This window comes from Dipodomys ordii, unplaced genomic scaffold (assembly GCF_000151885.1).
Source record: "Dipodomys ordii isolate 6190 unplaced genomic scaffold, Dord_2.0 Scaffold127, whole genome shotgun sequence".
Lineage (NCBI taxonomy): Eukaryota > Metazoa > Chordata > Mammalia > Rodentia > Heteromyidae > Dipodomys > Dipodomys ordii.
This window is the reverse complement of record NW_012267343.1, coordinates 3,030,631-3,051,335: the sequence shown is the minus strand read 5'-3', so window position 1 is coordinate 3,051,335 and position 20,705 is coordinate 3,030,631. Positions and strand designations below refer to the sequence as shown.

The 20,705-nt window shown below is 39.1% G+C and overlaps 1 protein-coding gene across 1 annotated transcript in view; it reads right to left on the bottom strand.

Annotated features, from left to right (window-relative positions):
* Window positions 1-20,705, bottom strand: part of Brinp1 (bone morphogenetic protein/retinoic acid inducible neural-specific 1) — a 177,232-nt gene that overhangs the window by 47,342 nt on the left and 109,185 nt on the right. Inside the window, exons 4-5 of the mRNA XM_013030133.1 lie at window positions 14,604-14,773; window positions 11,189-11,294 (exon numbers count right to left, since the gene is read on the bottom strand). Coding sequence (XP_012885587.1) covers window positions 11,189-11,294; window positions 14,604-14,773 — 276 coding nt within the window. The remainder of the gene's footprint in view (window positions 1-11,188; window positions 11,295-14,603; window positions 14,774-20,705) is intronic.

The following is a 20,705-nucleotide window of genomic DNA, read 5'->3' as shown; positions in this document are numbered from 1 at the left end:
ATCCGGGTGGTTGGAGAGGAAGTAAAATAAGAGAAAAATGCAGGAAGGAGTAACAAGTTTGACAAGAAATGTACCTATTACCTTACTTATGTAACTGTAATACCCCTCTACATCACCTTAATAAAAAGATGAACCAAAAAGAAATGGCAAGGCTAAATTAAAAGTGTAATAAATATGTTCTACACAGGAAAAATAATCCAGGACCTGAAGGATCCATTGAAAGGTTTTAGGCAAGAGTCAGACCGATTTGACTAAACTTTAGAAAGATAAATACAAAATGATGGATTAATGTACATTGAAGACAGACCTACTGAGAATAATAATAGTCACTTGGTTGATCCCCAAAGAAACAATAATCAAACTGAGATTTATCTTTTAAGTGGCCCAAGAATGCTTTTTATACTTATGTGTTTAGTTTAACTCTATATACTGTGATTTTCCACCGTGACTAACACAGTGGTTGTTATGGATATTTTATGCACCACAAATAATTGCTAAACATTTTATGGATTGATTTACAGAGTTCCAACCAGGTAAGGAACACTGCATTTGCTAAGCACCCAGTTTTTTAACAGGTACTTGATATCAGCCAAGCATATATGTAATTGAGGATACAAAGACGAATAAAACACAGGTTTTGCAAACAATGCATTGATAAAGATAGCAAAAAGAAAAAAAAAGACTGAATCGTTTGAAGGCTTATGTGAACTAGGTATAATTCTTTTAAGTATCAACAACCACAGGAAGTAGTTGAGGGAGAGAAGCTCTGGGATCATTCCCTGAGCAAAGAGTAGAGCTGATACCTTAGCTGAAGACTTTTGAAGTTCGGGGTCACTTTTTAAAAAACGACTCTTCTATGTTGGATCTCTTTGTAGTAGAAGAAAATGATCAACGCTATAAATGTGGAAGCTAAGAAAAGCCAAAGAAGTCAGGCAGCTTCTCTGAAGTTGGAGGACTCGATTGTGCCACGTCCGTCTGGATTGTGTGGCATCCAACACAGTAGAAAAGATGTATCGCTCTTGAAGAATGCTGTCCATGCAAGGCAGTAAAGTGTCCGGTGTCCTAGGATCCTCAGGAGATGTCATTAGGTTGAAATGATTTCAGTATGATATAGGATAAAATTTGTAAGAGTTTTGAGAGGGAAAAAATAGACTACTATGGACTGGTTGGTCTGTTCATTTGTCTTTTAAATTAGTTTAAGCAATAAATGTTTGCTGAGGAATGTCTATAAGCCAGGTTCTATGTAATGTGCTAGAGAGAGAGGCACTGCGGAACCCGGGCGGGCGGGGTCATAGTAGTGATGGGATGATGCCACCATGGTGTGACAAATTCCAGGGAAGAAGATGGACAAGGATACTGAGGCTGGAAGAAGGGGACAGAGACATGCTTAAAGTTAGGAATTGGGGAAAGGATGTGCAAAGGTACAAATAGAAAATTACTTACCTTTCAAAATGGGATGCTTATAGGAAAATATAAAGAAACTCCACAGAGCTGATGGAGTACAGAGGTGGGTTAGGGGCTGGGGTTGTGGAATAAGACAATATAAAGTGTAAACCAGAGGTTCACACCTGAAATTGTAACTATTTGGGAGGCTGTGATCAGGAGGTTTGCAGTTCAAAGCTAGAGCAGACATACACCTTCTCAAACAACCGTTAATCACAGTGACACATGCCTATCAGGCTACCTACAAGGGAGGCCAAGGTTTACAAGATCATGCTTTAGGCCAGTCCAGGCAGAAAAGTCTGTGTCTCCACCTCAATGGAAGAGTCAAACACCTGTCATTCCAGCTAATAAGACCCTATCTCAAAAGTAACCAGTGCAAAAGAAAAGCTAGAGATATGGCTCAGTATGAAGTTTCTGCCTAGCAAACACAAAGCCCTAAGTTGAAACCTCAGAACTGCCCCAAAACAAACAAATGATAGGCCAGGTTCAAGGTTACAACTAGCCCTTGGTGCTAAGTCATGTCTAAACGTTATTCCAAAATCTCTAGGAAATCTCTGAAGGGTTTAATGTGAAGGGTGTTTTAGTGTTTGTTAGTTTTGTTTGCTGTGCAAGTATTAGGTCTTGAATTCAGGGCCTTGGGCTCTCAGTTGGCATTATACACTTGTTGATGGTGCTCTAGTACTTGAGCCATACTTCTAGTTCTGGCTTTGGGCTGGTTAATTGAAAATAAGAGTTTCTCAGATTTGCCTACCCAGACTGGCTTTAAACTGCTCTCCTCAATCTCAACCTTGGGAATACCTAGGAAAATAAATAGAGAGAGTCCCCAGAGCGTGGCTTAAATAAAGAACTTTGTAGAGAAAAAAAAACCGTGCTTTATTTGGCCTTAAGATACCACAGTGGCTGCTATGATAGAATGGATCGGCAGGTGTAAGATCAGAAACAAGAAGGCTGGCTTGGAAAATACCTAATCAATTCAAACAGTGGTGAAATGGTAAACTGAAGAGTAGATGTAAGACAAGGGGTGGAGAGTGAATGATTCGAATGAGAGAACATCCCTGTTGAGTACTGAAAGATTGACCAAACTCAGTAAAAGAGAGAAAGGCTATCAGTTAAACTATGAAGAGAATCTAGCTGGAAACTGATGTAAATATTCTGGCCTGGAAAAAACAACTGGGATTTCAAGTGGAGACACAGGAAATCAACAAGCAGAGATCAAACAGGAAGAAAACGCAAAGAAAAGAGACAAGAAGGGAGGTAAAGAAGAAGATGGTTGACTTGGGAGCAAGAAATAAAACAAATGAGAAGATGAAGGGGAGGCTCTGAAAACATCCATTTAGTAATTCTTGTCTGGACATCCACTAAAGAAGATTCTTTTGAGGCCTCTCTTTGACCCACTGAGATAGCCTTCCATCTTATAAACAAGTTCACCCTCTTCTTACCTATTTTCTCCTTTATTAATCGAATGAACTAATTATTTTCCTCCTTTTACACAGAGAAAAATAGCACATGGCATTAAATCTAAGATGACTATTGCAAATATGCCATTGCTTTAAGTATACTAAGAAAAGAATACCTTAGCAAATAAACTGACACACCATCAATTACAAAAAGTATGCCAGCTTCACAGATACCGACACCTTAAAAACCCACACAACTTGAATCTTGTGAAAAGTAATCAGGAAGTTCAACAAATTAGTGGATCTTTGACTAATACTCATCCACGATCCCATCTTCCCACTTTTCCCTCAGTTCACAGAGATTGGGTGCTTCTACTTCAGGCAAAGGAATAAGCTATACACAAAATTGGCTCCAGTCTATCCAACTGGGATCCCCAAATTTCCTCTTCCTTGAAGCATTATTTTCCCCCTCATTACACAACAACTTCCATAGTCAAAACTTTAGTTGTTTCTAAATCTGAAAAGAAGAAGAAAAAAATCACTTGACTCACATCGTTGTGGGCTATTACATCACCAACCGTGACACACCTCTGCACAAATTCCCCTTGAAGTCATCCTAGTCAGATTCTCACCGTCCCTGAAGTATCTTTTCAGTGTGCACTGAAGTATCTTTTTTTTTTTTTAAATTTAATTTTTTTTTTGGGGTCCGGTCGTGGGGCCTGAACTCTGGGCCTGGGCGCTGTCCCTCAGCTCTTCAGCTGAAGGCTAGCGCTCTACCACTTGAGCCACATGCACTGAAGTATCTTTTATCAAAGTCACCCAGTGTTTTGTTTTTTGTTTTTTTTTTTTTCCCCATGGCCTGCAATCCAATGCTTTGTTCTCGGTCCTCATCTTAACCCTTCTACAAACAGCATTGAATCCAGTTCACTAGCACCTCTGATTTACCAAAAACAAAACAAAACATATAATAATAACATCTTCTTTCGTTGGCTCTCTTTCCTCCCTGGGCTACTCCTCAACTCCGCTTCTTTTTCTTCAGCATACTCAGTTTAATCTTAACTTTTCTACTTAAACTATAAAACCTAAAAATTAAAAACTATACCACTTAAACTTAAAACGTAAAACCTGTGTTTTTAAATTGTCCTCTATACACTCTATTTTTTCTATCTATTCTCTGTCTTATTTCACACCATTGCATAGTATTCTCTGTAGTAGTTGGTGTTCCCAGTTCTCTCCTCTGATCTTCTAAATGTCCACTCTAATCAACATTGGAGTATTTGCTAGACATCCCATGTTAGAGTCCACTTTTCATGTTCCATCAAAATCAGTCCCTCCAATAGTCTTGCCAGGTCAGTAAGCAGTAATTCTCCTATTGCAAGTGCTTATTGACAAAACCTTGAGATCACCCCTGCCTTCTCTCCTTCTTTCAAAAGCATTTTCCAATCCATTACCAAATTATGGCAGCACCATTTTAAAATACATGTGCATATTTAATCGTGTCTCACCACCTTAGTTACAACTACACCACCTTTGTTACAACTACCATGGTCAAACACAGTTTTCCTCCCACCTTGTAAGCACAATCACCTCCTAGCTGGGCACCTTCCCAGAATTGTCCCTAGCAGTCTTCTCTATTCAATGATCAGCCACAGTGATCTATTAACAATGGAAGTCAGATGAGGTTTATCCTCTGCTTAAATTTGCAATTTTTTTCGTGTCATTCTAGAATCAAATCCAATCTACAGTCTGTTCCATGGTCTACACATTTCCATATGACCTGTTCCCTGTTTATCTCTCTGAGTGTAAAGAAAATACCTTTCTATGTTTACTTGTATACCTTCTGTCCTCTTACCCCTATAGGCTAATATAAGCTCCAAATTGATTTTGGGTAAGCTTATTTACCACTGTCTGTCCAGTTCTTAAAACAACATTTGACAAATAGTTGAAGCTCAACTAATAATGCTAGAGGGAATGAGTGAATGCATGTCTAGATCAGCCAGAGATTTCAGTAAAATATTCTCTCTGCATCTCTTCCCACATCAGTAAGCTACTGAGGCAGAGCTCAGCTCTCTGTGGATTCCACCAGATGGATACTAGATTGAATTACATGACAACGTCTGTAAAACAGACAATAGGCTTCTTGAAGAGGGAAGCGTAAACATAGGAAGTTATCATGCCATTTATTGTTATTACTACTAGTTTAGTGGTTGCTGCTATGACTACTAATGTCCTCTGATCATTCCCACACCTGTTTGTTCTCATTCATTTCTCATCTCATCTCTGTATTCCTCCATCCTTTCCCCGCTATTTCATTGTACCTTTGCCTTGTTTTAACAACCATTTCATGAAATACCACATGGTCATTAGAGTCCTATTTTTATGATCCTCTGTATACCCATATAAACTTCTGTGGAATCATTCCTTCCAGTCTAATCAAAGGAACAAGCACATGAATAAAGGTATGCAAAGCAATATAATTCTGAAAAAGAAGAGCCGTGTCCTCAAATGGTCCAAGTGAAAATCTCAACGCCACCTTTTTCTGTGAATAACCTCTCTCAGTCCTTATTACATCACCTATAAATTAAGTGTGCCACAATATATACATTATTCATAGAAGCCAGGTGAGAAATACAATCGATATCAGTTGGTAATAATTATAGATTAAAAATGGTATGCCCCAATTGGTATAGTCCCTGGCACGTGGAGTAGCACAGAATAAATGTCGTCTGCTATCTGTTAGTGCTGTCTCTTCTGACCACAGAGCAGGTACGCTGACCTCAAGCTGGGCTAGACTAGTACCTACTCCCACATGCCTCTATTTTTTTCATGATTTCTATTGGAGAAGAGTTCAAGATGAAGCATAATATTAAATGAGTGCTGAGTAGCTGCATAATACACATATAAAATTCAAACATAACAAATAAATTCTGTACAGTTCTATGAACTTTGCAAGTGAACATACTTCTGAGCTGCATTCCAGGTGAAGAAATATAAAATGACTTGACCCCTGATACGGATTTCATCATCCTTCAGTCATCCCTCAATTGTCTCCCCTCAAGTTAAGACTTCTCCAGACTTCTGATACAATTACGCGTTTTTATAATTTCAGAACCCGTACAAGAATAAAATCTTACAGAATATAGCCTTTTTGTGTTAAGTAACTTGCACATTTGGTGATCTGTCTGTGAGATTTTCCCATATTATTGCATGAAACATTACTTGATTACTTCTCATGACTGTATGGGAGTAAGAGAGAATTTGTCTATTTACCTGTTGATGGGTATTTTGCTGTTTTCCAGTTTGCATTATTTTGAATAGAGCTGCTACAGACATTCACATATTTTGGTGAACTTGCACACATTTATGTTGTCATATCTCTAGGAGTTTGAATTTCTGGGTCACAGGATGAAAGTATGTGCAATTTTTAGTACATACTGTCAAGAGATTGCCAAAATGTTTGTGAGTAATTTATGCTCCATAAGCAATACATGTAAGCTCCCTCTGCTTTACATTAATTCTTTAATTCTGTCAGGTTTTATTTTTCATTTGTCACCCTGCGATAATATTAAATTATGTTTTTCAGAATGTTTTCTGAAAACCAGAGAATTTGAACATCTTTTCAAGTCTTGGTGTCTTTGGAGGAGCCTTTTTTGTCTTGAACTTTTTCTTTTCTTACTAGACTGGCAGTCTTTTCTTACTAATTGTACAGGAGTTTTTAAAATATATATTGTATGCAACTATTTCTGTCACTAATTGTATAGATGTTCTTTATTTTGTATAAGAGTTTTGTCAGATATGTATATTACAAATATTATTTTTTCTGCTGTGTGGCTTGCATTTTCATTTTATTAATAGTATTGTGATAAAAAGAATTTCAGTTTCAATGTACTACCAGTTTCACTCCTTTTCTTCCTACGTAGTGTTTTTGGATTCACTGAATAAGTAGCAGCCTACTCAAACATCATAAGCTAGTCTTTTGGCTTGAATTTAAGAAACTTTTTTCTTTTCTTCAGTTATCTTTTTTTTGTCCTCTATGCTTTCTCCTCCTGGATAGAAAGAATAAATGACTTCTTTTCTGAATTCACATAATGTTACATATTACTTCCATTACCCTTATTATGTTATCCATTACCTTGAAACACAGAAGTTTGCCTGACCATTCTCTCTTCAACAGCCCCATTTCTCAGTCACTCCATTTTTTGAATTCCTAGTGGTCTTTTTACTGCATCCTGGTCATAATGCCACATAAGTATGTCTAGAATTGGTCCATTTCTTTCCATGCCATCTGCCGCTTTCATGTTCTAAATCCATGATACTTCATATTGAGAACTCAATAGTCCCCCTAACCATTGCCAACCTCTAATCTATACCTTTCCACATAATTGCCCACATAGAGCCAGGGTGATCTCCCATTTTCTTCATGCTTTTTGCCCTTTAAAAGCCCTTCCACGCTCTCCACGGCTTCCAAATTAAGGTCTAGTTCATTAGCATGCTGCAGAAGCCATTTTAGACTAGACAGATTATCTTGTCTTTCTCATCACTGATGGCTCTGTTTTGATCTCATAAAAGTTTTTAATTTCCTCGACAACCTTTTCACAAAGACTCCTTTTTTTTCCATCTCTGAATCTATGCCCTTGCCCTCACGCTCATCCTCAGGACTCATCCTGTGTATATCTGTTTTGCAAGGAAACTTTACTGACTACACAGAAGTACAGGGCCTCATGTAATCTGGTATCCTGCAACTCCCATAATTTTATCTGTTAACATTCAATACAAATATTATTTGCTTGAACCTTGTCTTCTTTGATAGAACACGTTACTTCTGGGGCAGAAACGACGTTGGTCGTGATCATTTTGTTTATCATCTGTTTGCTAAATTGAGTTCTATGAAAATATGTGAGATAGGTGCTTGTGTGTGTGTGTTTGTGTGCAAGTGCACATGTGTGTGTGTGTGTGCATGTGTGATGACTAGAACTGATCAATGCTCTTATTTCCAGGGTTCCACACAAGACCAAGCTTGGCTCATTGTATCCATATTAATGAAACTAATGATGTGTTTGGCAAGACACGTTGTATTTTTAGACAAGAACTTTGTACTCCAAGGCAGACTCTCTTTGTAGGACACCCTCCTCCAAACATGTGGCAGTTTCTCAACATCCCTCTTAAAGTGTGGTACTTGAACATGGACTTGATCTTCCACACCTGCTCTGGCCAATCTAGATGAGGAAAGACCAGTCAACTTCAACTTGGGAATGGCAGAGTTCCAGGAACCAATATCATAACTTCTATAGTGAGTAAAAAGTCTCGGAGTCCAGATGCCGGCCCCGAGACAAGGTCTGTGGTCATAGATAAAGAACAAATAGGTATATGTTTTTCTAGTTCCTGTTTGGAAATTCCCTAAGTGGCCAAATGGGACCCAAGATAAGGACCCAAGATAAGGACCCAAGATAAGGACCACCTGGCAAGTCCAGCAAACTAGGCCAAGTGTTAATCAATCACAAGCCTGTAACTATGTAAACTCCCCTCCAGGGTGACCGCTCCCCCTAGACTTGCCCCGAGCCAACTGTTTTACAAAGAGTGTTATAAACTTCCCTGGGTAGTAAAAATGATTGCTGGAGTGTATAGTGACTTTTAAATGGGCCAATCCTGGGACACCTGGTGTTATATGCTACTCTTGTGGGTTTTGCCTTTAAGAATGCCTGTAACGGCTGCTCTGGGGCTCTCTCCCTTCCCAAGGCAGAGAGTCCGTTTGCTCAAATGTCAAATAAACTCCTCTTGCTTGTTGCATCTCCCAGCCTGGAGTCTGAGTTTCTGGAGCGCTCTCCCGTTGACGAAAGTATCCTAGGGGACTAGGGTCTTTCAATAGAATGGTTGGTTTTGCCGGAAACAGATTAAAAATTCAGTTATAAATTTAGAATAAGAAGACTTGGAAATGATAGGTAAAAATCCTTTTATTTTTATTTTTTGGTCATGGGGCTTGAAGTCTGGGCCTGGGCGCTGTCCCTTAGATCTTCAGCACTTGAGCCACAGCGCCACTTCAGGGATTTTCTGTTTATGTTGTGCTGAGGACTCAAACCCAGCCCCTCATGCATGTGAGGCAAGCACACTACCACTGAGCCACCAACCCAGCCGAAGTCTTGGATCTTAAGCTTCATTGCCTTCAAGGCAAATTGGATTCCAATTGTCCCTAAATTCTCAAAAACTTCCTTGAGTAATGAAGAGAGGAATGAAGTTGGGAATAGTCATGAACCTCAATGCATATTCTACAAAATTAAGAGAATCAGGGAAGGGGTGGGGCTGACAGGGTTGGGGAGAATGATGAAAGCAGTAATATCAATCAAGATGCCATCTAGTCACATACCACTTTGCTGAAAGGCAACCCCTTTGTGTAAACAATTAAACGTAGAAATAAAATTAAAAAGTAACTTCCTTGACAGAGTACAGCAGTGCTCTATTAATCCTATCAAGTTTAATCCCAATCATAATTTCAGAGATTCTCTGCCTTCCACAAATTCACCAAGTAACTATAGACACAACATGAATTGACATGTTGAAAACGCCAGTACAACCAAGGCAGATTTGTCTTTCTCATCCACCTTCTTAACCAGTATTACGAAATGATTCCCTCTACTGTTTTCTCTACTGAAGGAGGTAGCTTTTATTTCCTATATATATGACACTTTGTGATAGTATTGTGCTCTGCATGTGTACCTCTATCTACTCAGTATATGTGTGTTATATGTGTATGTTTGTTATACATGCATGTCTTGAGTCTTGTGTGTATATCTGTGTCCTGCACATTTAGGTTACAGTGTATGCAGATGTAGGATCTATGTTGTATGGTGTGTATGCCTGTGTTGTGTGGCATGTATGCATTATGTGTTTGTGTGGTATACATGTGTGTTAGTATGGCATGCCTGTGTGTCACTCTGAAACACGATCTGGCTGGCATTTGGTAGAGAGGTTCTCATACACGGCTTCCTATTGACACAAGGCTTCCCTGCAACACTTTCCAGCTGTCTCCTATAGCAAGAGCCTGAATCAAAGAGTTGCCAAGGAACCAAGTCATATTAAGCTCTGCTTAGCTCTATCTGCCAATCTCCACCAGCTCCCTCCCACTGACATTGAGAATCACCTTTATCATATACTTTTGAGGAAGGTCACATTTTTAGTCTGCTCAAAGTTAAGGCATGTTCTTTTTTTCATAGTATAAAGTTAACACACGATCATTGAAGGAAAGTTAGAAAAAAACTAGAAGCCTAAAATAAACGTCTATCACCTAGCCATCAGAAGTTACCTCTTTTAACATCTCGGCATTTCCCAGCAGTATTATCTTTCTTCTCTGCTGACATTGTTAAGATCATGACATACATTGAATCAGTAACTCTTCACTTGTTAATTAATATCAAACCATTTTTCACATATTCCAGAATATTCTTTAGAAATAACATTTCAGTAAGTGCCCGATGCATTGTATGGCTGTAACATAATTCAATTCACCTACTCCTCATTTTTGGAAAACATGATCAATTATGCTCTTTAAAACAACTCCATCTGTACAAAATTCTTTGTCAATCACTCCCTCACCCATTTTCTTTTGTCTATATGATCTGAACTCAAAAATGATAAAATTGATGTTTTAAAGAGTGTGGTTTCTTCAGAGTAATAAGTGCATGTGAGCAGCTAATACAAACTTAACAGATGAGTGACACAGAATAAATACAAACATTTCTAAATTTTAACAAATTAATCCCCATGATGGCTATATTTTCTTGGTAACCATGTCTGAGAACATATTTCTTTCTACATCCCAGCTAGCATTGAGTATTTGCATACTAAAAGGATGTGTGTGTTTTGTTTGTGTGTACTTAAAACTATAAATGACTAGCAAATAAAAAGGAGAAATTACAGAGAACCAAAAATTCTATAAAGTGTCCTATATTTCTTGGGATTCAAATCACTCCTGCCAAAACATACTGGAAATCAAAAGCAATAATGCTGAAATCTCAGATGATACGATATGAAACTTTAATATATATTAGGTCAGGGCCATCTATAAATAATACTGTTTGGACGTTTTCATCAAAATAATCAGATGAAGCTCCTTTTTTCATTCTATCTGAAAAACTAATTAACAATCATGAATTTAATGCTTGTATATGCTAAAAAATCTCTCCAAATAATATATCATCCTAACTGTCTAACATCTATATTTGCAATTTTCATTGTTTTTTCTGTCCATCTTCCTCATTGTCCTTCCTTAACCTCTCTGTCTTCAACATCACATCCAGGCTGCATACTTTTCCTCCACGGCCACAGGCCCCATTCCTTTGCTCCTGCTTTCCTACCTTGCAGGTGCAGTTTGCTCTCCGTGCTTTGCAGAAGGACGGAACTCACAGAGTCCAGATTGTCATAGCTGTTACAGCCCAGGGGCCCAGTGCGCGTCTCTGTGACCTGAAATGGACATGAAGTAAGACAATGTGCGCTGGTCTAGGATACACCCTGGAGAGGGATTCTTCTAGGTTGGGTCTACGGCCATCTCCAGAACACCTTCTCCATACCTGAGAACATGCCCGGCAGGGGACGAGTAGACAGAGCAGGAGAGCGCTCAACCACACAGACTGAAGCCTTTTGCTGCCTAATTCTGGTTCTCACTTCACAAGTTCGGTGTAAGCATTGTAGAATTTTAATAACTTGTCAAACGTGGAGTTTGCAATCAAGAAAATCAATTTTTAAATCCAAGATTGACCATTTCTATACTTGGTGACAAAAGAAAGTCACTTAACTTCTCTAAAATTCTGGAAACTCAATCTAAGAAATGACTTCTATGGAGGTAGTGAAACATATATAATGGGTATAAGTACTTGGAACAGAGTCAGTGCTCAAAAATGAGCATCTGAGTATGAAAGGCCTGTATAAATTTCAGTGCGTATCTACATGTTATTAAGACAAGAACAATAGAAATTATCCTCTTTTTCCAAAAAAGTTTTGGCAACAAGCATAATCAATGTCTGTGACTTCTGGCTGTATATGCCAAAAATATGTTGATATGCAAAGACTCAGGATGGTGTGGAACAGAGTTTATTTAAAAAAAACAACTTTAAAAGCCAGTGGCTCATGGCTATCACCCTAGCTACTCAGGAGACTGATATCTGATACCGCAGTTTAAAACCAGTTCAGATAAGAAGGTCTGTAACACTCATAGTCAATTAGCAAAAAAAAAACTAGATTTGGAGCTGTGGCTCGAGTGGTAAAGCATAAAATGCTATCGAACAGTATTCAAGCCCTGAATTCTCACTCAAGGACTGGCGTGCGCACACGCGTGCACACACACACACATATCCACACAAATAACCTTCAAATAAGAAAAACTTAGTACCATTTTATACCTTCTTACCTTTCTTCCCATTATTTGGAAACATTTTTATGTTGCATCCCACTGTGAAACATAGCCTCCATTACAGAAAATAATAATTTGGGGAAGAGCTAATAAGTAGTTCTTCTGCCCTTTTCCAGATGTCAAGAAGACTTAGGTAGGAACTTTTTCTTTCTAAGGCTCAAATTTCACACCTGCAACATGTTAATAATATCCTTAATCACCCCAACAGGTAAAAAGGTCATACTTTTGGCATGTTTATTACTTGAGATATAATCAATTTCAGAGGGTAGTTTTTGTTTTACAGATAATCTATTCCATTTTGTACAGAATTATAGTACAGTTCTTATGGAGTCAGAGTTGTTCTATTGAAGATAACATGTAGTGATGCTGTTGGAAAAGAAAAAAAATGGCTAATTGTGGTGAAGAGGAGAAAAAAACATGGTCAAAATTTCCCTACCCTAGTTGGTAGCTGGCTTGCGATAAATCTGATAGTGAGACAAGTTCTAGTCCACTGAGTCTTGAAATAGTGGCAAGAGTCAAATTACATGGAGAAACCAATACTAATGTAAAAATGGTGTCTTGGAAGTCTCTGTGCAATTTGTCTGAGAAATCTCTCCTAAGGAGGCTGACTGCACTTCCAGGATGCACAAAAGAGGATTATCTTCCCACACAGCATCAATATCTCAATTCTGCATCCCCATCTTAGGAGGAGAGAACCATTTGGCGATAATGAAAACCTTGGCTGCTCCCGAATCTGATGGCTTCATAAAGATCTGTCTCTCGGTGCTGAGTTCTGTAACAATGTAATCTCCCCAATATAGGCGATTCTTCTCAGAGAAGCTAGCTCTTTCTTTGTTGATCTGATTTATTTCTGTCCCTTTTCTCTCAATAAGCTTTCCTTCCTTTACATTTCTCTTTTCATGGTCAATTTCTGGCTCATCTGCCTGAGACTTTTTTGACCTTCCCCACACTCTTTTTGCCTTGGGATATCTAGGCAAGTTGTAATAGAAGCAAGCCTAGGTCTGCATTTTATTCAGAAGAGGTTAAAGACAGAGAAGCAAAAAATGCAGGCCTAATCTAACAGAAGAAAATTTGAGATGGGAAAATCTGCATTGAAATCCTCAGAAGAATGAATTCATTCCTATCAGGAATCTCCTCCCAGATTTGTCTTTATAGAGGTAATGTCTCCAATCATTGCACTGTAAGCAGAATCTTTTATCACCTTCCTATTCTCTAAGACACTGGATCTGAAGTCCAGAACTCCTTTCTCAGTTTCATTAACTATGAATTAATTAAAATTAAATACATTTATGCACATACTTCCCTGGTAGCCACATTTCACACATTCCATAAGCGTATCTTTCCTGACTAGCACATAGAGAGCACTCACATCATCTTTGAGGGTTTTGTTGTACAATGCTTTTATAGTTCAGCAAACAACAGTGTGCCGAGCTATCTGTTACACAAATCAGTTTCATTGGAACGTGGCCATGAATATTTGTGTATATACTGTCTAGGACTATTTTAACGCTCTAATAATGGACTTTAGAAGCAGTAACTGTATAGCCTGCAAAGCCTAAAATACCAATTACTGGCATTGTATTGAAAATGTTTGCTAAATGTGTTCTAGTGAACAGAGTACTAGTCCTTGTTAAGGTATTCTCTAGCTGTGTACTTCTGATCAAAGGGCTTCAAAGAATGGACCATACATAGCTTTACATCTGCACATCAGAAGGTGAGGAAGAATGAAGGATTGAAGTGGCTGATGTGTTGTTTTGTTCATCTGTGCCAGTACTGGGGCTTGAACTCAGGGTGTAGGTGCTGTCCCTTAACTCTTTTGCTCAAGCACATACCACTTCAGGCATTCCTCCAATTCTGGCTTTCTGCTGCTCAATTAAAGCTGAAGACTCTCATGGACTTTCCTGTCTTGTCTAACCAAACCACCAATCTCAAATCTCAGACTCTCCGAGTAGCTAGGATTACAAGTGGTGAGCCACCAGATTGAGAAATGTTTTTACCATTACTAATCTGATTTCTTACTAGCGATGTGGTCATTGAAAGAAAAAAAAAAAACTGTTACCCCTCCATAGCCAAGAGGCTAGAGAAGGTATCTGATCATTATCCATACAGAAGGGGTGTGGATACGTACATCGTGGCCAAAGCCAAACTGTAGCAGGATATCAACACAGATGGCCACCCAAGCAACAATGCTCAGGATGTTGCAGGTCATGTGATGAAATCAGACACCTTGGCTAACAGGAGCCCAGTGAGCTAAGTGGATACAGAGCCAGAGATTATTATCTGCCTGTCTACTGTCAGGACATCTGTATGTGGTGCTGCTGGTCTGCAGACCCTGCCCTTGTGAATCCATTCTTGAGCTGTACCTTGATCGCTCCAGTCGATATCTGGATCTCATGGAGCCGCCTCATGGTGCCATCGCGGTCGACAAAGTAGGATGAAGCCAGCTGGTGCAGAGCCTCCACGCTTTGAGTAGCATTGCCTGACTTCCTGTCCAGGCGACTTTTATCCATGTACATGGTCAAAGCCTCCTCTCCTGCACAGGAAAGGAAAGAAAAGGAAACAAACAAAAAATCTTCTTTGAGCTTCAAGTGTGGGAAGAGATGTACCTGAGCCTGGATGTGGAAAACAGACTCGAATCTCTAATTACCTCCAAATTTGTCTCTGCTTCTAAAAAAATAATAATAATCAAAGACACAGGACGATGAAACAGTCCTGAGGAAGCTATAAAGACTAACCTCCATTCCCACAACGATCATGGAGACACCCTCAACCCCTGGTCCTCCTCCAAATGATATATACTATGCTCCTCACCAGTATTGTCTCACACTCTCCCATGCTTCCCTTTTCCAAGCAGCATTGGCTTTCTAACAAAATGATGGGTTTGGCATAGACATGCCTTTCTGATTCTTTTCTAGTTCTCTTATTTCCACCTCATTCAGTTCCTCTCTCCCATTCCTCATCTCTCCTCTTCCCTCCCCTCATTCACTCATCATTCCCTTTTTATTATTTGCCTCCATCCCACCAACTTTTAGATAAACTAATAGATAGTAGGTGCTAAACACAGACAGAGGATAGATAAGCTTAAAAGTATATAATACAATTTGTTTTTTGGCGGAGGGAGGAGGAAAGTGGGGGGGAAGATGGGAAGGGATGGGAAGGGGAAACAAAGGAGGAGGCTACAATGCTTGATAAGAAATGTACTCATTATCTTGCTCATGTAATTGTAACCCCTCTATATGGTATTTTCACAATAATATATAAATATATAAAATACATAGGAATTCACTCAACATATATGCTAAGTATCTATATATACCAGGTGCTATGCATCTGAGAGAACACAACAGAAGAGATCATATCTTAGCGGGAAAGTTAGATGGGGTAAAGGAAGGTGAACAGATAGTTGTATGTATGAATAGATGGATGGATGGATAGATGGATGAAAGGATGAATGTATGTATAGAATCGATAAATATATAGATCTGAGTAAATGCACAGAATTAATGGATGTTTGGCAGGCAAGGTTATATTGATATAAACATAAATATATAAATTCATAGCTTTTCCTCCATGATATTTTCCTTAGCTATGCATGTGTCAATTACTAACAGTGCTAGAGTATGGTGATCTTTATTGTAGTTCAGAAAATACTTCAGGAAACATTTGAAAGGAAACTATGTTTTTAAAATTATAGTTCTGAGACCAGGAATCAAACTCCATACTTGATGCTTTTACTGATTGGCTAGTGCTCTACCAACTGAACCACATCTCCAACCCCATGAAAGGAGTGGGGAAGGAGGAGAAGGAAGAGGAGGAAGAGGAGGTGAAAGAAGAAAAGGAGGAGGTGGGGAAGGAGGAAGAGGAAGATGAAGAAGAGGAAGAAAGAAAGAAGGAAAGCAAGCTAGCAAGCAAGAAAGCAAGAAGAAGGAAGGAAGGAAGGAAGCAAGGAAGGAAGGAAGGAAGCAAGGAAGGAAGGAAGAAGCAAACTAAAAGTGTAGCTCAAGTAGTAAAACATTTGCCTAGCAAGGATGAAGCCCTGAGGCTCAAACCCCTAAAGTAGCCGCCCCTCCCCCACCTAATAAACAAAACCAGAAAAAGAAAATTTATTACAGTTTTGAAGTTAACATTTTGAAGCCGAATTAACCACAGGGGGTTGTCTGAAAAATAACAGTTTCAGGAAGTACTTGAATCCCCCCAAGTACAAAGCACTGTGCTAGTGTGAGCTACCAACTTGGGTGTATTGTCCAGTATACAATCTTTATCCTTGCATGTTATCAATTCCAAGAAGTAAACTATTTTGTAGACAAAAGAGGCCAGTACTTTCTGAGAAGCAAGCCTAGGTGTCTAGAATGATGGAAATGTCTTTTGAATGCAGATGACTTTCCGAACTAGAGATAAAAAGCAACTCACTTTCGGAAGGTGTTTGTCCAGTCTCTCCCCTCCGTATCTGACTTTTGAACTCCTCTCAGGCTTTCCAATGCCATTTCCTCTTCCTAGCCCTTCCCTCCTCACAAGCATACTACTCAGAAAGGCCAGGCAGCACTTTCCTGGGGACCTTTCCCAAGCCACACTCTCTCTCCCAGAGAAGGAATGGTCACTGGCCTTGTTCCTTCTCTAGTTGGTCCTCTCAAGTCACCTCAGTGGACACACTTTGAGCTTTCCACCTGCGTGGAGCACTTTGGCAAACATTGGAATTACAAATTAGTAAGACACCAAGATATTCTGTAAGAGAAATTCCATACCCCAATTTAATATAAAAATGCAACTTTTCTTATAAATAGTTTGCTCTATTGATTGTACGTTGAAATGAAAATGTTTTGGAGGTATTCTGTTTAATAAAATGTATTATTAAATTGATATTCCCTTTTTCCTTCTCTTTTTATTTATTTATTTTTTTGTGAGTCGTGGGACTTGAACTCAGGAGCTAGGCACTGTCCCTCAACTTTTTCCCTCAAGGCTAATGCTTTATCAACTTGAGCCACAGCTCCACTTCCAGTTTTCTGGTGGTTAATTGAAGATAAAAGTCTCATGGCCTTTCTTGCTCAAGCTGGCTTTGAACCCAATCCTCAGATCTCAGCCTTCTGAGTATCTAGGAGTACATGTGTGGGCCATCAATGCCCAGCTTCCTTCTCCTCTTTATACATATGGCAGCAAGTAAATTCATAATGGGTAATATTTGGGGGCACATTTTGTTTTTGTTAACTAGTGATGGTAGAGAGAAACAGGTATAAGATCATTTTGATACACCAGGTAAATAATCAAGGTACAGTGAAAATGAAGTGGAATGCAGATCAGAGCAAAGTACCCACATTGCTGTAATAAATTCTATTCATTCTCTTCCTCAACTCATAATCTGGCCTCTCCACGTAGATACCTTATAGAGAGGTGGTTCATTTTTCTCACACTGTTAAGAATTTTTCTGTTCTTCTTTTGACTAACTTCTATTACCCCTCAGGTGTCAACTAAGCCATCATCACCTCCTTTGGGAACCCTTTCCTTGACCCCCAAGGAACTACTTGGGTTAATAACTTTTTTTTTGGTCAGTCCTGGGGCTTGAACTCTAGACCTGGGAGCTGTCCCTGAGCTCTTCAGCTCAAGGCAAGCACTCTACCACTTGAACCACAGCGCCACTTCCAGTCTTCTGGAGGTTAATTAGAAATAAGAGTCTCAGAGACTTTCCTGCCTGGGGTAGCTTTGAACTAGCTTTGATCCTCAGATCTCAGCCTCCTGAGTAGTTAGGGTTACAGGCATGAGCCACCAGTGTCTGGAGGGTTAATCACTCTTATAGCATATAACCACAGTTTCTTTCATTTCTTTATCACATTTCCTGGTGATTTCTGTCTCCCCCAGTAGAGCAAAACCACAGTGAGGTCAGAGAGTACATGAAAATCTCTTACTGCTGCCTACCCAGTACAATGTGGACACATATTTCCTGGGTAACAATTGAGTGAGGGCTTAGAGATAAATAAATACAGAAGTGGTCCCCCATAACAGAATTTGTTGATTGACATATCTGCCTCAACAACTGGACTAAAATCTTCCAGCCACAGAGATATGCTGTTATCTAATAAGTTCATCTTCAGCTTCTATATGTCTAGGCTTTTCTTAAATTCACAGTAAATTTTCTCTTGTCTTCATGAGCCATTCACTGTTTTGCAGTAAGACATCACAGGTTTTACATTGGACCTGAGTAGATCTGGTTTAGAAACAACTTTATATCCCATTATAGTTTTTTGAATTCCATGAGCAGTGGATTTCTGGGACAGTGAGTGGTACAGAGGTGGATCAAGAAATCAATTGGTCTTTCCAATGTTTCTAAAAATTCTCTAGGGATTTGATGAAAAGTAGATGCTCACATATCATTTGATGGACAAATGAACTGATGGATAGGTGGACAGACAATTGTGGGGATGGATGCTTTGAAAGACTGCTAGAGAACTAAATGATTAAGTAAATAGACTAGGACATAGAGCCCTGAGACAGAAGAAATAAATATTCCTAATGCCAGCTCAAGCTCTCTTAGGGGCCTGTGGAACAGAAGGTGAAACAAGCCATTTCCCTCCGGACTGAGAACTGGCAGATGCAAACCTTAGATCAAGAGGGGTTAATGGACTTCTTGCTGCATTATTAAGACTTAATTTCATGTTTATTAAGAGAATGTTCTGTTTGGAGTTTCTTTCCCACTTGGGCATTTCAACAAATTGCCTCTTCACCCCACACAGGCTTTGCTCAGTCTTCCTGTCCTCCAGGGGTTTTGCCTCACTCTATTCAGTACCTCAGATGGTAACAAAAATAAGACTTGAACACACACAGGATGAGGAAGAGGTGAGGGATGATTCTTTTACTTTCGCGTCAATAGGAAATGTTGCTCTTCGCAGGAGATGAGCTATGTGGATGTGGGACCACTGAGGTACCTCTCATTCTTTCTTTCTGAGCCCCCGTGATTTATTTTCAGCCTTCTTCTCATCAAAAAGAAGGCCTCTCAAAATGTGGTGTAGATGATAATAATTACACAACACACAGATATATACAAATGAGTTAAAACAGGCATCTGTGCAACATACACATTTGCATACCTGTGAAAGCTCACATATAGGTACATAGTATAATGTGAGTACATGAGTACTATGCATATATGTTCATTCTAGTATAAACTAACTAATTCACCCACCTGCCTTGGACGACATTTGAAATCATGAATGCCACAGAGACACCCAAGCCTCAAAGTATTTCCACTGGCTAAAAAGTACAATCTTCAGACAGGCTAAGAAAACTTACTACCTATTTTCCTATTTAGGACTCCAGGCATAGAATTGGTCCTAAAAGCATTCTCAATAAGATTCATTTAATCAAAAATTCAAGAAATCCTAGAAATGCCCAAGTCAATGAACCTCTCATAGACATACTTCCCTTAATCCTTCCTATTTTTCTCCTTAGAATGCCAAAGGCAATTCTATAAATGTAGTTCAGTGGCATAGGGTTTGCTATGCTGAAGACCATGGGCTTGATCTCCAGCAAAATGGAAAAATAGAGAAGAGAGGAGAGAAGAGGACAAGAGAAGAGAAGATGGGAAGGGAGGGGAGGGGAGGGAAAGAGAGGAGAGGAAAGGAGAGGAGAGGAGAGGAAGCAAGCAATCAAGCAAGCAAAAACTCAACCAAACTAATGCATTCTCTTGCCTGTATGAGACAGCTTTAGGTTCATATTTTCTTTAATTATGAGCTTATGAACTTATGTGACACATCAATAGCTTATCATAGTGATTCTTCTCAGTGAAATACAGTGCTCTTGGGGCTGGGAACGTGGCTTAGTGGTAGAGTGCTTGCCTTGCATGCATGAAGCTCTGGGTTCAATTCCTCAGCACTACGTAAACAGAAAAAGCCAAAAGTGGCGCTGTGGCTCCAGTGGTAGAGTGCTAGCCTTAAGCAAAACAAGAAGCTCAGGGATAGTGTGCAGGGCCTGAGTTCAAGCTCAGGACTGACAAAAAAAAATCCAAAAAACAAAGAAATACAGTGCTCTTGGAAAAAAACTATAACAACTAACATTTTTCTTCACTTCTTTATACATACAGAAAGGAAAACATATCCAGGCAGAAAAGTGACTTTCTGTATTCTTCCTACTTATCTAGTGAGTGTCAGGGTTGAGCTTTCATCCTGGATTCCCCCCACCCATTTTTTCTTCATTAAATAATAGTAATAATAATTGTAAGAAGAATGTAATGACAATAGTAATAATAATAATAAGAATCATAATAACAATAATTTGTTAGATTCACAAAGTACTTTTATTTCACCCATTGTTTCATGCATTGTGGAAGTATAGTTATTATGATTAGTTACAAAAGAGGAAATCAAGGCCAGAAACCTGAGTTACTTGTAGAAGTGACAGTAAGCTGATGGACATTAGGGGAAGGGCTGAAAACCAAGGGATCAAAGCCCAGAGGCTTTTCTTCATTTACTACACCTCTC